Source organism: Carassius gibelio, chromosome A12 (assembly GCF_023724105.1).
Source record: "Carassius gibelio isolate Cgi1373 ecotype wild population from Czech Republic chromosome A12, carGib1.2-hapl.c, whole genome shotgun sequence".
NCBI lineage: Eukaryota > Metazoa > Chordata > Actinopteri > Cypriniformes > Cyprinidae > Carassius > Carassius gibelio.
Genome location: NC_068382.1, coordinates 12,359,112 through 12,373,019, shown reverse-complemented (window position 1 = coordinate 12,373,019; position 13,908 = coordinate 12,359,112). Strand labels below are relative to the sequence as shown.

Here is a 13,908-nt window from a genome sequence, read left to right as displayed (position 1 = left end):
TGAGGGGACCTTCAAGTCAAAAAGGTTGAGAACTACTGGTCTAATCAAAATCAAAATCTAGTTTTATGATCTATTTATTTTGACAAGATTCAAATGCTGAAGAACATAATCATCAGGTTTTTTATGAACTTGTGGAGCTCAAATAGTCAACATTTCTTGTAATGACTCTACAAAGTTATAGAAAAAAGTAAGAAAAAGAGAGTCTAGTCTTCACAAGCATTTGAAACCCACTGTTTTATTCCATAGTAAAAATATTCTTAGATAGAAAGACCCATATATTCATATTTTATTCCTGGAGTCAACTGTAGAAGTCCTAATAAACAGCAGATGACGACGTAATAGAAAAGAAATGAAGGAAATAGATGGAGAGAAATGTCACGGCACTGTATCTCCAATATTTCCTCCGGTGGAGAGCGGTCCGCTAATCAGCAAATAGCAGTTATGCACAACTGAAGTAGCCGGATTAGAGGATCTCCCTGCATGCTGATTTGATTCTGATCAATGATTTGCGATACGGCCCTCTTACCCTAAAATTACCATCTCTATAGGCCAGTGGATGGAGAAGCTGGGGCCTGGGGGAGAGAAGGCTAATTTCCTCTCAAGTGCCTGTGTGGGGTTTGACGTATAGAGCTGCTAAAAAGATCTGATTGCAGCGCTTCCCTCAGCTGCTCCTTTGTCCTTATCAGAGTCGTGGAAGGAGCAGACGGGTTAGCGAAGTAGTTAAAAAAACGCGTATTAAATGCAATATGATGGCATGTAATGATGCCAATTGTTCTTTGTGGCAGATCTGAGACTTTAAGTCACAGTGGCTCTGTTTGTGAACAGCAGCAGAAGAGCACTTGAGCGACCACTGCAGTCCAGAGCCCAACGCACACATTAATTAGTTCGATTTTAATTACCATTTGGGCTAAACTAACACTGGGTTTGCTTGTTGTGTTTGCTACATTAGGGAAACGGGGGATGGGAGACTTGTAATTAGCATAGCTCACAATAAAGGAGCCTTTTATTCTTTTTTTTTTTTTTACTGAAGGTGAAGGAGAGACGTTGGACCGTGAAGATGGAGCTCCATTAATGCAGTGATGCGCTCTCCAGACTCGCGTAGATCCTTCAGGATGATGGCAGGCAGCGCAACGCGTGCAAACCGTGAACCTCCCCCACACACTTACGGCACAAAGAGCTGCTCTGAGATCAGGGCCAATCATCCTCTGTTACAGATGAGTATGCAAACACATGCAGCTGTCTGAGGAACAGACGTGAGAGTAGACCGCGCAGCCCTCTGGTCCCTAAAACAATGCTTCTAGTGGAATGGAAATTAATTTATTATACTTCTATAATATTAGGATATTCAACAAAAGGACAGTTTTATGGCATTAACCTTCCATTCATAGCATCATTATTGTCACATACATTATGACTCTGCTATAAAACAGTGAGCTGAATTGATGTCCAGTGTGCACACAGACAGCTTCCTTCTAAGGGAGCGTCTGCTTACAAATGACGTTGCTTCCACAAAGTGAACAGAGGCATGACTTACAACAGATTTCAATAGACTTGAAACTGCAGCACTATAATAAAGAGATTTTTTAACCTTATGATGCCAATGACCATCAAATATTAGGATCTTATCATATAAAATCATCAATATTACTATTACTATTATCATCACTATCATTATACTATTACATACATTTTGGGGTTGTTAAGATTTTTCTTGTTTGTTCGTTTTGTTAAAAAAAAAAAAAACTCAATGCTGCATTTATTTGATCAACATGATTTTTTTTTAATGTAATGTAATTTATTTCTGTGATGGCAAATTGGAATTTTCAGCAGCCAAATATTATTATTATCAATGTTTGAAATGATTGTGTTATATAACATTTTAATGAAACTGAAAAGAATTTCAGTTCATATTTTATCATTTAGTTATCATTTAAATGTATGTTTTCTATTTATGCGCTCTCCTACATGGTTTAACTATTAGATAATAGTTAAATAAAATTAAATAATAGTAAAAAAAAAAAAAGTTAACTTTTTGTTTGACTTTTTGTACTTGGTTTTTAGCATTTTAGTATCAAATTAATTTTAGCATAGAAATTAGATTATTGCAAGTCACTATGGGATAGCTTTTTCCACAAAGGACACATGTGATTCTCCCCTATAAAAAAAGCATAATTATGCTGCTTCCTATTTGAGTTGGGTGCAGTGCTTTAAAGTACTTTTTGTGATGCAAATGAGCATCGTTTTTTATTTTTTTTTAACTTAAATTTTAATGATTTTTTGTATTGTCCCTATGGGAAATAAACTCAAAATATCCCATTATTTTAAGGAACAAAAAGATGAAGGCAGACTTAGTGATTTTGTCACATTGTATTTTGTTATATGTGATCAGGTAGCTAAAACACTACCAAACATTACCACTCTAGTTGCACTACACACAGGAGTGAAAAGGCACGATTGGCAGTATTATTATTATTTTTCCCTCCTGGGGCGGGCTCTTCTCTGAGCTGGAGAAATTAACAACAATAAAACCTTCTTTAGAAAGTACATTATATAAAAATATTGTATGTTTTAAGCCAAAGAGTCTGTAATCAAATCATTTCAGGCCTCCAGAAAGATGAAGCTGGCATCCAGCTTCCCTCTGTTCTAGCCCTTCTTCTGCAAGGCCTCAGTGGAGGTGAGCATTGAGGTCGTATTTCTCACAGAACTTGTCTGTCAGCGGGATGCAGGTGAGAAGCTCACACCACTCACACTTGACGGGGTAAATGTAAAAGAGTACAACAAACCCGGAGAAGATGCCGAGGAACAGAGCAAGTGCAACTAGGATCTGCAAACGTTTGCGGTACATGTCCACTTGGCCGAAGCTGATGTAGGGCAGGAAGGCGAAGGAAAGGAAGAAGCCTGAGACAAAGCCACAGATGTGGGCGAAATTATCTATCCAGGGCAGAAGGCCGAAGGCGAAGAGGAACAGCACTATGCATGAGAGCTTGAAGAAGGCCCTCCATGGCCGTGCCAAGATCTGCCAGCTCTGGAACAGCTCCACAAACAGACAGGCCAAGATGCCAAATTGAGAACCAGCCGGACCCACCTGGCATTAGGAGAATAGAGGGGCAGTTACTAGCATGTTATATACACACAGACCAGGGATCTGAAACTCTAATAACCTGGGGGATGCATACTAGATGATTAGCCATACGAATAGGTCTACTTTCCTACTACATAGTATATGAAAACATTAGATTAAATTAGCAATTTGTCAGCAAATGCTACATGCAGTAGCTGAAAAATGCCAGGGTGACCTTTCTTTGTCTGCCAAATGTGCATCCAACGGAGACTTAACCATCCCATGAGCTCCAGTGATTCAACAACCATCATAGATCACATGACAATTCCAACATGGTGGATTATATACATACATTGTGTTCCTGTGGCTCAGTGGTAGAGCATTGCATTAGCAGCGCAAAAGGTTGCGGGCTTGATTCCCAGGGAACACGTTAGGTAAAAATTGTATAGCCTGAATGCACAGTAAGTTGCTTTGGATAAAAGCATCTGCTAAATACATACATTTTATTTAATTTATATTCTTGAATACTTAAAGCTTCGGTAGGTAACTTTTGACGCTCTAGCGGTTAATAAACAGAACTGCTTGCGTCTTGCGGAAGAACATTGTAGCCGGAACTACTTCTCTCTGTTTATGTCTATGAAGAATCACAAAGGTACTGGGTTACTCCACCGCGGTACCCCCGAAGCAATCTAAAATAGTCCGAATATAAACACTTATTATAGGTGTACCCTAGTGATTCAGGACAAGCTAAAAACACGGTTTGGAAAATGGATTCATGGTGTACTCGCTTATTATATACATTTTTCTACATTTTGAACACAAACAAAGTTACGGACGGCAGCACTGATTGGTTGTTTTTTACCGGGAGCGATGTATTTCTGCAAATGGCAATAGGACCACTGGGAGGAGCCAGAGGAGCTTGATTTTTTCACAGATTATCTGTCTCATATTCTACTGTCAGGACATAATGACAGGTTTAACAAATATGTAAAAACTATATTTTTACAAAAGTTACCTACTGCAGCTTTAAATAACACTATTAACAGCCATTGCTTCAGCCCTCAGTGTCACATGATCCTTCAGGAACTATTTTAATTTGCTGATTTGATGCTCAAGAAACAATTTTATTCCTATGGATGCTGGAAAAAAAATGTGTTGCTTAAATGTTTACGTGGAAATTGTAATACATTTTATTTTTTTAGGATTCCTTAATGCATAGAACATTTAAAAATACAGTATTTATTTCAAATTGAAATCTTTTATAACTACAGCTATATTTATAACTATTTGTATTATAATATAATAAATGTCCCTTTTGTTCAGTTTCCTTAAAAAAGTATTTCTTTCTTTCTTTCTTTCTTTACAGCCCCCAATTATTGATGCTAGTGCTCATGTTATATAAAAATCTTTAAGATAACTATGTGGTAATATTGAAGGCTAATGCAAAATGTAAGAAATTATTTTCAGGTTGGATTGAACTGCTAACATTTGTGGGTCTGTATTAAATGATCTCATAACTGAATGTGAGGAGTTTAAGACTCAATGGGCAGTAGTCTTCCTGTACCTCTGCTCTGTACGGTAAGAAGATGGCACTGGCCAGGTTGCCAGTAATCCCACTGAGGATATAGATAATGGAGATTCTCAGCCAGCCCGCTAGCTTCTCCAAATCCCTCAGAATGGTCATCTGGAAGCACACAGACACCAGGCAGTGCAGTATCCTGCAGAGACGGGAACAGACTTACTCAACCAATCAAACACGGCTTTACCTTTGTCAAGAAAGTGCAGTCAGGATAAGTAACCTGACACTGCATTTCATTTAATGTGAAATTCACAATAGGCCCCCTGCAACGGATCACACTTCCTACTCACCCAGCGTGCAGGAAGAGAGAGAGCCAGAGCCGATAAAACTGGTCGGGGATCTCTGGGTTCAGGAAAGGCAAGAGGCCACACACATCATCCATGCAATGAACCTGAGAGCAGATAATCAGTCTCATCCATAATATCAATTACACAAATTACAATTTATAGCTGAAGATCTGTACACTCTTATTACAGACACCGGCACAGCTGAAGGTCTTTACACCCCCTGCTGGCAATCCATAAAATTGCATTACTTCTCTATATAACAAATGAATAGAATGTAGATCTATACTTGTATGGCTACGCATAATGCTTACTGACCTGAGAACACAGTGTAGCCTCCTCGTGGAAGTATCCCTTCATAAAGTTACAGTACTCTCTTGATGTAATCTCGCACCTGTGCAAATCACAATTCACACTTTAAGGAATAGTTCAGCCATAATTGAAAATTCTGTTTTCATTTTTCTATTCCTCATTTCATTCCAGACCTTTAATACTTAAACTGGATTGATAGTCCAGGTAATCAAAACCTAAAAAGTCTGGAATGATTATAAAAGCATTGTAAAATTAATCCATATGAATCGAGGGGTTTGATCCAAGTCCCGTGAAGAGATGCCTTTTTATATGACGGACAGACTTAATTTTTATTCACACATAAACATACATAGAGGAAATCACATATGGTAAACACTTAAGTTTGTCTGTGCATAACTTCTGACCTTCTATGTTTACCACTGTGTATGTATGTCTGCTTAAACTGAATCTGTTTCTCATATCAAGTGATTGTATCTCTTGGGTTAAACCTTTCAATTTATACAGATCAATTTTGCGACACCTTTATAAACCATTTTGATCTTTGGTTACTTGGACTTGACAGATACTTCTCAGGTTAAAAAAGTATCTCAATTTGTGTTTCGAAGATTAACCAAAGCCCATGATGTGAGGGTTAGTCAATTATGAACTAATTTTCAATTTTGGGTGAACTATCCCTTTAAGGAATTTGATTTTCAAATGAAACACATATTGCCCATAAGATATACTATCAGTCAAAAGTTTAAAACTGTTGTCTGATGAATTTTGATCATGTTTCTCATGATCTTAATACCTAAATCATCTTCTAGAGCTTTGATTTTTTACACCATCCCAAACTAGACTTTCCATTTTTACATTCATCTAGCATGACCTGAGAAGCGGAGTTAACAAGTTGCATGGCCCTTTCTCTATCTATTACATTGGTTCAAAAATTTAAGCACTTAGCGATAGATGTTTTTCCTTCCCCGCAGGAAATTCTCTCAATAAACTATAATAATATTCTAGCCAAAGTATCCACAGATTTAGGAAAATTGGTCTCGTCTTCCTACTTCTCTTCAGGCTCTTATATCGTTGATTAAAATGAATGTCCTCCCACGTATTCATTTCTTTTCTTCTATGACTCCTCTCTGGAACAACTGGAACAAACTTAATGCATGTGTTTCACAGTATATATGGGGTGGGAAACGTCCTCGTATTAAACTGACTACCTTACAACGAAGTAGATTAAAACAATAAAGCCTAATAATTAAATAATCAACTTTCAAAAATGTAGTCACAGCAGAAGTTAGGTCATTCACTTTGGAGAAACTAGGCTAATAGGAACATATTAAAATATAATATAAATATCAAATATAAAACTCTTTAATAATACAGACAACGGGACATGAAACCTTGTTGTTGTAAAAACGAAGTCCGTTATTGTTGGCTTAAAACCTGTTTAAAAGCAATACTATTAAGTAATATATAATATATATTATATTTTGCTCAGGCAGGCAGTGGCATTTAAGGTGCCAAAGCATACTGTGTCTTGTTACACAATTTTCTGTGGCACAGGACAAGTTTTTGTAACATATGTGAGATGCATGAGCCCTGTCAGCATCTGCCAGTAGATGCTGTAAACATCTGCTGTCAAACAACATCTTTCTCATCCAAATTATATTAGTCATGGTTTCAGATGGAATACAGAAGAAACACACACTATCATTCAAAAGTGTGGGATCAATAAGTTCTCTATTTTAAATAAATTAATACTTTAAGGATGTATTCATTTGATGAAAATGACTGTAAAGGCTGGAATACAGTTCTAGCCTTTCAAGTCATTCTGATCACAAAGTAATTTATAATGTTGGAAAATATTTATAATAATAAGAATAGTTTTTTGTGAACTTTCTATCCATCACAGAATAAAAATAGTATCCACAAAAATGTAAAGAAGAACAACTGTCTTTAATACTGATAAAAATTAACGCTTCTTGAGCATCAAATAAGTAAAAAAAAAAAGAAGTTTATAATGATTAAAAAAAATAATGTTCTCCTGAAAATATGCCATATGCAGCGATTTCTAAAGGATCACATGACACTTAAGACTAAAGTAATGATGCTGAAAATTCAGCTGTTCCACCACAGGAATAAATTAAGTTCTAAAATCTATTAAATGAAAAAACTGTTATTTTAAATTGTAATAATATTTCACAAAATCACTATTTTTACTGTGTCTCTGATTAAATGAATGCAGCCTTGGTGAGCGTAAAAGACTTCTCTTTTCTAATCTTACCACACCCAAACTTTTTTTACAGTAGTTTATTTGCTTTTATTTAATACTTATAGTAGATGTTTACCATTAAGATCATGTTTTATTTTTTGAGTCTCTTAGAATAATTGTATGTATTTTTATTTGCCCCTGTGGTCAGTCTTTGTTGTGAATCACTTGGTAATATCTCATGATATAATGGGTTCTGCTCACCTTCCTTTGGTCCCGATGCAGCAGGGTCTGCCAGTGATGACACAATCAATGTGTGGCAGGTTAGTGTGGTTCCCCGTGTTGTACCTGGTGCATACCTGACAGAGGTAAAACATTGTATAGCAGTAATAAAACGAAGCAAGAACATTAAATGTTGTGGTCGTGTTGGTCAATGGCCGAGAAACCATCACTGTAGCAAACTCACCGGCCACTTAGAGATGTCATCAGGCCACTCATGAGGAGTAACTGAGGCAGGCTCCAGGCAAATCCTAACAGTAAAAATGAGTTATATAAGATCATTAAATCCACAGGCGATGTGAAGAGGTAAAAAATTGAAGAGGGTTATAAATGTACCTGGGGTCTTGATGGCAGACAGAGCCATACTGACGTACTTTCCCCTCTAGATATGGAGCGCTTGGGTGCTGAGGCCACTTTACCCATAATGCCAGTGTACTCTGAGAACATTACAGGGCCATTTGTGTAAAAATAGGTTGAGTGCACACATTAATGTGGATATGCGAGGTCAAACAGGAACTGACCGAGCACTCCTCCTGAGAGGTCTGCACGCAGCCTGACTTGTCATTACGGACGCAGCAGGCCGAGTGCCGCTCACTGTTCTTCTTCTCCTGTATGAGCTGGTGCACGTCCTGATCTTGACGCATGCAGGGTGAGAACTTAGCCCCAAGGTGAATCAGCGCCTCCTGCAGACCATGAACAACAACTGCACATGAGGCAAGCGCATAATAGTAACTTGCTAAACTCAAATCTATTTGATTTTAGGATGATTTATTTATTATTGTAGTATTTATTAATATTTTTTATATGTTTTAAAATAAAATGAAAATTGGAGTAATTTTAGTAATTTTAGAAGCTTAAATTTAATCTAATATTTATATTTTACGCTTTATGGAAAATGTGTTTTTTTACGTTTGTGATGATAAAAAAAAACATAGGTTTATTTTATTTGAATATGTAACAAAAACAATTAATTTGAAAATATGGCATATGCAAATACATATAAAACAATATAATTTTTAAGTAATATTTAGGTTAATAATTTTAAAAATATTTATTTTGCCATTTCATAACAGTATTCTTTAACAACTCCTCCTTTTTTTTGCTTTTAGTGACTATGTATATACAATGAAAGTAATGCATATATTTACCGAGCTTGGACCAACCCAGAAATTTTCTTGCTGCATGAATTTGACATTTTCATAAACACCTTTGTTTCGTAAGACCTACAACAGATGACGTAAACTCTTACACACCATATTACACAATAGCACAGTGTGGCAAACCCAAATACACACTGTTTTACTTACAGAATCAACTGTCTCATGTTGTGAATAGCCCACAGGTGCAATCCCATAGATGGAAACTGCCAAGATGGTAATCAGCAAATGCACAAAGGTCATCCAGTAGGTAAAAAAAGGCCTGTGGGATGTACAGACATCAGTATCTCAAACTTGCAATTATTGTAAAAGCACAATGTGCATCTAACCAGAGACCATCTATATCATGCATATCCCAATGGTTAACATCAAAAAGACTCTGCTGTTAATACCTGTGGTCATTCATGTCTTCTATTTGTTTCTTCACGTAGCTGTCAATGCGTTTGCGGTATGTGCGGTTGGTCAGTCGGCCCACCATGCCAAGCCCATAAGGACGCTTCTCCTTGGCAAATAGTTTCTTAACAGGCACAGTAATGCGCTGTCCCCGCCGCTGACCACCCGCACTCACCACTTCCTGCCGTAATCGCACTTTAGGCTGAATCAGAACACCATCCTTTCCCTTACGCCATCCCCTCTCAAGAGGACTAAGAGAGATGGCAAGAAATAGAAATTAGTTTTGAAAAAAAAAAACGACTGAGAATTCCACTTAAAAGCATTCCGAATAATAAAAACTGTTTGTCATGTGTGAATGTGACTCACAGCAAAAGATGGCTCCGCTCGAGTTCTGTCTTCTCTAGGGCACTGCCTGTTAACTCACTCTCGTCTTCAGCTCTACTCGCATCAGTTTCTTTAATGGCAGCTTCAGAAGGCGACTCAAACACCTCGTCTGCGTATGTGGACAGCTCTTCATGCACAAACCCATCCTAAAAGGACAAAATGACTACATCAGATGCATTTAAGTATACAACATAAATAACTGGTGTCTAATTTCTTAATAACTTAAGTGTGTCATTTTTACAAATGTTAAAATAGCTATTTTCTTTATCTAAGCCAGTGTTGTTCTTGTACACTGAAACAATTAAAAACAGATTTCGGAAATATAAATAAAGATAACATATAGTAATATATAAATATAAGCTGAAAAAATTAATAATTAAAAACGACAAATGACAAAAATTAGACATTTTAGAAAGTATTAGAAATAAAATTAGAAAGAAATCAAAAAATCTAATCTAAGTTGAAGTATTGAAATTACCTAAACTAAAACTGGAATAAAATAAAATAAAATTAAATTAAAAGTAAACAGAAATATATAATAACAAACTAATAAAAATGTATAAAACTTAAATGAAAATTTAAATATATAAAATCAAAAAATACAAGTATAAAAAAGCTCATTCAAAATATTAAGAAACACTTATTATAGTATTATTAGATATGAATAAATACTACTAATAATATTAATAAAACAACATGGATCCCACATAAAGGGTTAGTTCACCCAAAACATCTGATTAAGACGTGAATTACTCACCTTGAAGTCATCCTAGGTGTATGTGACTTTCTTCTTTCAGACGAATTCAGTTGGAGTTATTGAAAAAATCATCTTTGATCTTTCAAGCTGTTTGATGTCACTCAGGGAGTGTTGCACTGCATCAGTCAATGAGAAGTTTAATAAAAAACTCATCCATTAGAAAAAAAGTGTCTTACACGGCTCCGGGGGGTGAACAAAGGCCTCCTGTAGTGAATCTATGCATTTTGTAAGAAAAATATACATATTTAAAAGGTAAAAATCACTTTAATCTAGCTTGTGCTCATATGTCCGGGGTAATGACGTAACAGGTCAGTTTTGTGCATGCGCCGCTCAGAAGTGATCAGAGAGATCAAAACAAAACAACGATCACTGATTAGAAGTACAAAATGAGGATTTGTAAAGAAGAATGTCATAGGATTCTGATATAAGCCAAGAAGAGACTGGTTTTCCTTTGCTAAAGTAAGGAAACTTTCCTTCCTTTCCTCCCGTAAAACAAACCTTGGTTTTCATGAGATTCACCAGCGCATGTGCAGTGCTTTTTATTAAACCTCTCATGGACCGATGCAGAGCAACACCCCATCAGTGGCATCAAACAGCTTGAAAGATCAAAGACAATCTTTAGAATAACTCTGACTGGATTTGTATGAAAGAAGAAAGTCATATACACCTAGGATGATTTCAAGTTGAGTAATTTATGGGCTAGTTTTCATTTTTGGGTGAAATAACCCTTTAAAGGGATAGTTCACTCTCAAATCAAATTTTTGTATGTTTTAGCTTACCTCAAGGACATCCAAGATGTAGGACAGTAAGTGTAGACAGTAAGTGTAAACAATGAGTGATGTACATGCGCGAGAGATCACTTCCGGCGCTTTCAGCGCTTGCGCATACTGAGCCAGAGCGCGCGCGCACGTCACATCAGGAAGCCTTCACGCACTCAGATCAGTTGGACGTGGTTGTGTACAAGAGGTAAAAACGATATAAATACTGTTTGTTTTCTTACACAAACCGATCGTTTCGTGTCTTAGGTCATCAGTGTGTACTTATGATGGGGAATTGTTTAATTTGGACTCCTCTGTGCATGCTCTTTGAGCTGGTGAGCATAGACCTCCATTATGTGAGTCACAGACAAGAACGGTTGGACCTAAAAATATCAAAATGGGAAATACAGCGGAAACGAAGAAACCTACATCTTTGATGTCCTTGAAGTAAGCTTAAACATACCAAAATTTAATTTGAGAGTGAACTATCCCTTTAAGAAAAAGCTATTAGATGAAGTTAAATGGGGGGGAAATGCTGTGAGTAAAACTGGGACGTCCTGCAATGTGAAATTTGATGGAAATTGAAGAAATTTAATATATTCAGTTTCAATTTCTTCAATTTCCATCAAATTTCTAATAGCTTTTTCTTAAAGGGATATATATATACAGTACAGACCAAAAGTTTGGACACACCTTCTCATTCAAAGAGTTTTCTTTATTTTCATGCCTATGAAAATTGTAGAGTCACACTGAAGGCATCAAGGGCTATTTGAGCAAGAAGGAGAGTGATGGGGTGCTGCGCCAGATGACCTGGCCTCCACAGACACCGGTCCTGAACCCAATCGAGATGGTTTAGGGGTGAGCTGGACCGCAGACAGAAGGCAAAAGGGCCAACAAGTGCTAAGCATCTCTCGGGGAACTCCTTCAAGACTGTTGGAAGACCATTTCAGGTGACTACCTCTTGTAGCTCATCAAGAGAAGCCAAGAGTGTGCAAAGCAGTAATCAAAGCTAAAGGTGGCTAATTTGAAGAACCCAGAATATGACATATTTTCAGTTGTTTCACACTTGTTTGTTATGTATATAATTCCACATGTGTTAATTCATAGTTTTGATGCCTTCAGTGTGAGACTATAGTTTTCATAGTCATGAAAATAAAGAAAACTCTTTGAATGAGAAGGTGTGTCCAAATTTTTGGTCTGTACTGTATATACCATTTGAAGCGAAAAAATCTGAGATTAACAGTTTTAACACTGTGCCTTCCATTTATAGTTAGAAAAATATAAGGAAAAAGTGTTTTCGTTTAACAACACTTTAAATTATGATTAATTAGATCATTTGCAATAACTTAGGTGGCAGCGCTGATATGGTCGTGGCTGTAAACTGCAGGTTTTCACCTTGGCAAAGAAGGAGGTGTCCAGTTCATCAGGGAAATCCACAGTGTCCTCATCCAGGAAGCTGGCTGTGGCGAAACTCCGCCGATGTACTTGCCGAACAGTCCCATCTCGCAGGGAACGTCCCTAAAACCACCGTCATTATAATCTTCACTATCATCCTCATTAACAGCATCATGTCAATAATAGCATCATGCTTCCTATTATGCTCAATGTTCATATAATAAATAGAAATGAACATAATGAAATTATAGATCATAATATTCATCACAAACGATGGGTAAGATCAAATGTACTTTCCAATGCAGCTGTGCTGTTTCTGTAGCCAAGCAAGCAGTGGATTACCTCAACCTGTTCTAGAGTATTCTATCAGACTAACAGCTGAACATTCCAGTGGAATTCTCATAGCCATCTGTTAGCATTGTTCCCGGCCTATAGCCTGGTCATCTGGGCTCAGGCACTAAATGGAACTGGGCCAAATCCAGGGCCAACAAGTCAAGCCAGAGATCAACTTTTACATAACTGATTACTAGGGGGAAAGGGGGAGGGGGCATAATATTTGTTTATTGCAATCTTTTCAAGGACGTCAAATTGAGCTTCTGAAGTAATCTATGATAATCAGCACAGCAGGGTTTATTGGATGCCCAATGCTTAGTGTTTATTTGCATTCACGTCACTTTGACATTAGGGGCACACAAGCTCAAAGGAGATTTCCGAATATTAAGAAATGATTACTGACTCAAATCCAAAGGTGATTTTTATTCTTTCTAGCAAATGTCAGAAATGGACTCTTGTCGCTTTATCCTGTGGTTTGCTCCTCTCAAGGAACTTGTTGTGTTCATGTCTGGGGGATGATAATAAAACCAAAGCATGATTTCCCTGGAAATCCCAGAAAGGAAATCTGTTTTAGCAGCAACTGGGAGTTTGCCAAGGCCCCCTTATTGAGAACCACTGTTATAAATCTAACATAATGCTGACGAACATGCTTTACATTGCATTCTAACTAGCGGCTCTTACCTTTACCAGAGCAGCGGCCGCTCTGAAGCCCATTTTGGCAACAGACTCACGCTTACGTCTGCGGGGAGGTCGGTTGAAGCCAGAGCGGGAACTGGTGAAGGAGCACAGGGAAGCGGCGCAGGGGGTGATGGGGGTCTGAGGTATACTCAGACCATCAACTTCCTCTACATTACGAAATGCTCGACCCCGAGCCAGCGGGTCTACTATCTGCAGAAAGCAACCACAAAAATCATAAATAGTGAGTCATGGTCAGCTCTTCATAGTGTGCATCATAAACCATCAGCTCTTCATAGTGTGCAACAGCTTAGCAAATGCTAAGGGGAAATATTAATGGAAGT

The 13,908-nt window shown here is 37.4% G+C and overlaps 1 protein-coding gene across 1 annotated transcript in view; it reads right to left on the bottom strand.

Annotated features, from left to right (window-relative positions):
* Positions 1-207: 207 nt before the first annotated feature.
* The window catches only part of LOC128025161 (inactive rhomboid protein 1), a 38,712-nt gene continuing 25,011 nt past the window's right edge, over positions 208-13,908 (bottom strand). The window contains exons 6-19 of the mRNA XM_052611209.1: positions 13,571-13,777; positions 12,557-12,679; positions 9,629-9,792; positions 9,262-9,513; positions 9,020-9,131; positions 8,861-8,935; positions 8,234-8,395; positions 8,049-8,149; positions 7,900-7,963; positions 7,698-7,792; positions 5,243-5,318; positions 4,931-5,031; positions 4,626-4,779; positions 208-3,085 (exon numbers count right to left, since the gene is read on the bottom strand). Coding sequence (XP_052467169.1) covers positions 2,666-3,085; positions 4,626-4,779; positions 4,931-5,031; positions 5,243-5,318; positions 7,698-7,792; positions 7,900-7,963; positions 8,049-8,149; positions 8,234-8,395; positions 8,861-8,935; positions 9,020-9,131; positions 9,262-9,513; positions 9,629-9,792; positions 12,557-12,679; positions 13,571-13,777 — 2,106 coding nt within the window. The 3' untranslated portion in view covers positions 208-2,665. The remainder of the gene's footprint in view (positions 3,086-4,625; positions 4,780-4,930; positions 5,032-5,242; positions 5,319-7,697; positions 7,793-7,899; positions 7,964-8,048; positions 8,150-8,233; positions 8,396-8,860; positions 8,936-9,019; positions 9,132-9,261; positions 9,514-9,628; positions 9,793-12,556; positions 12,680-13,570; positions 13,778-13,908) is intronic.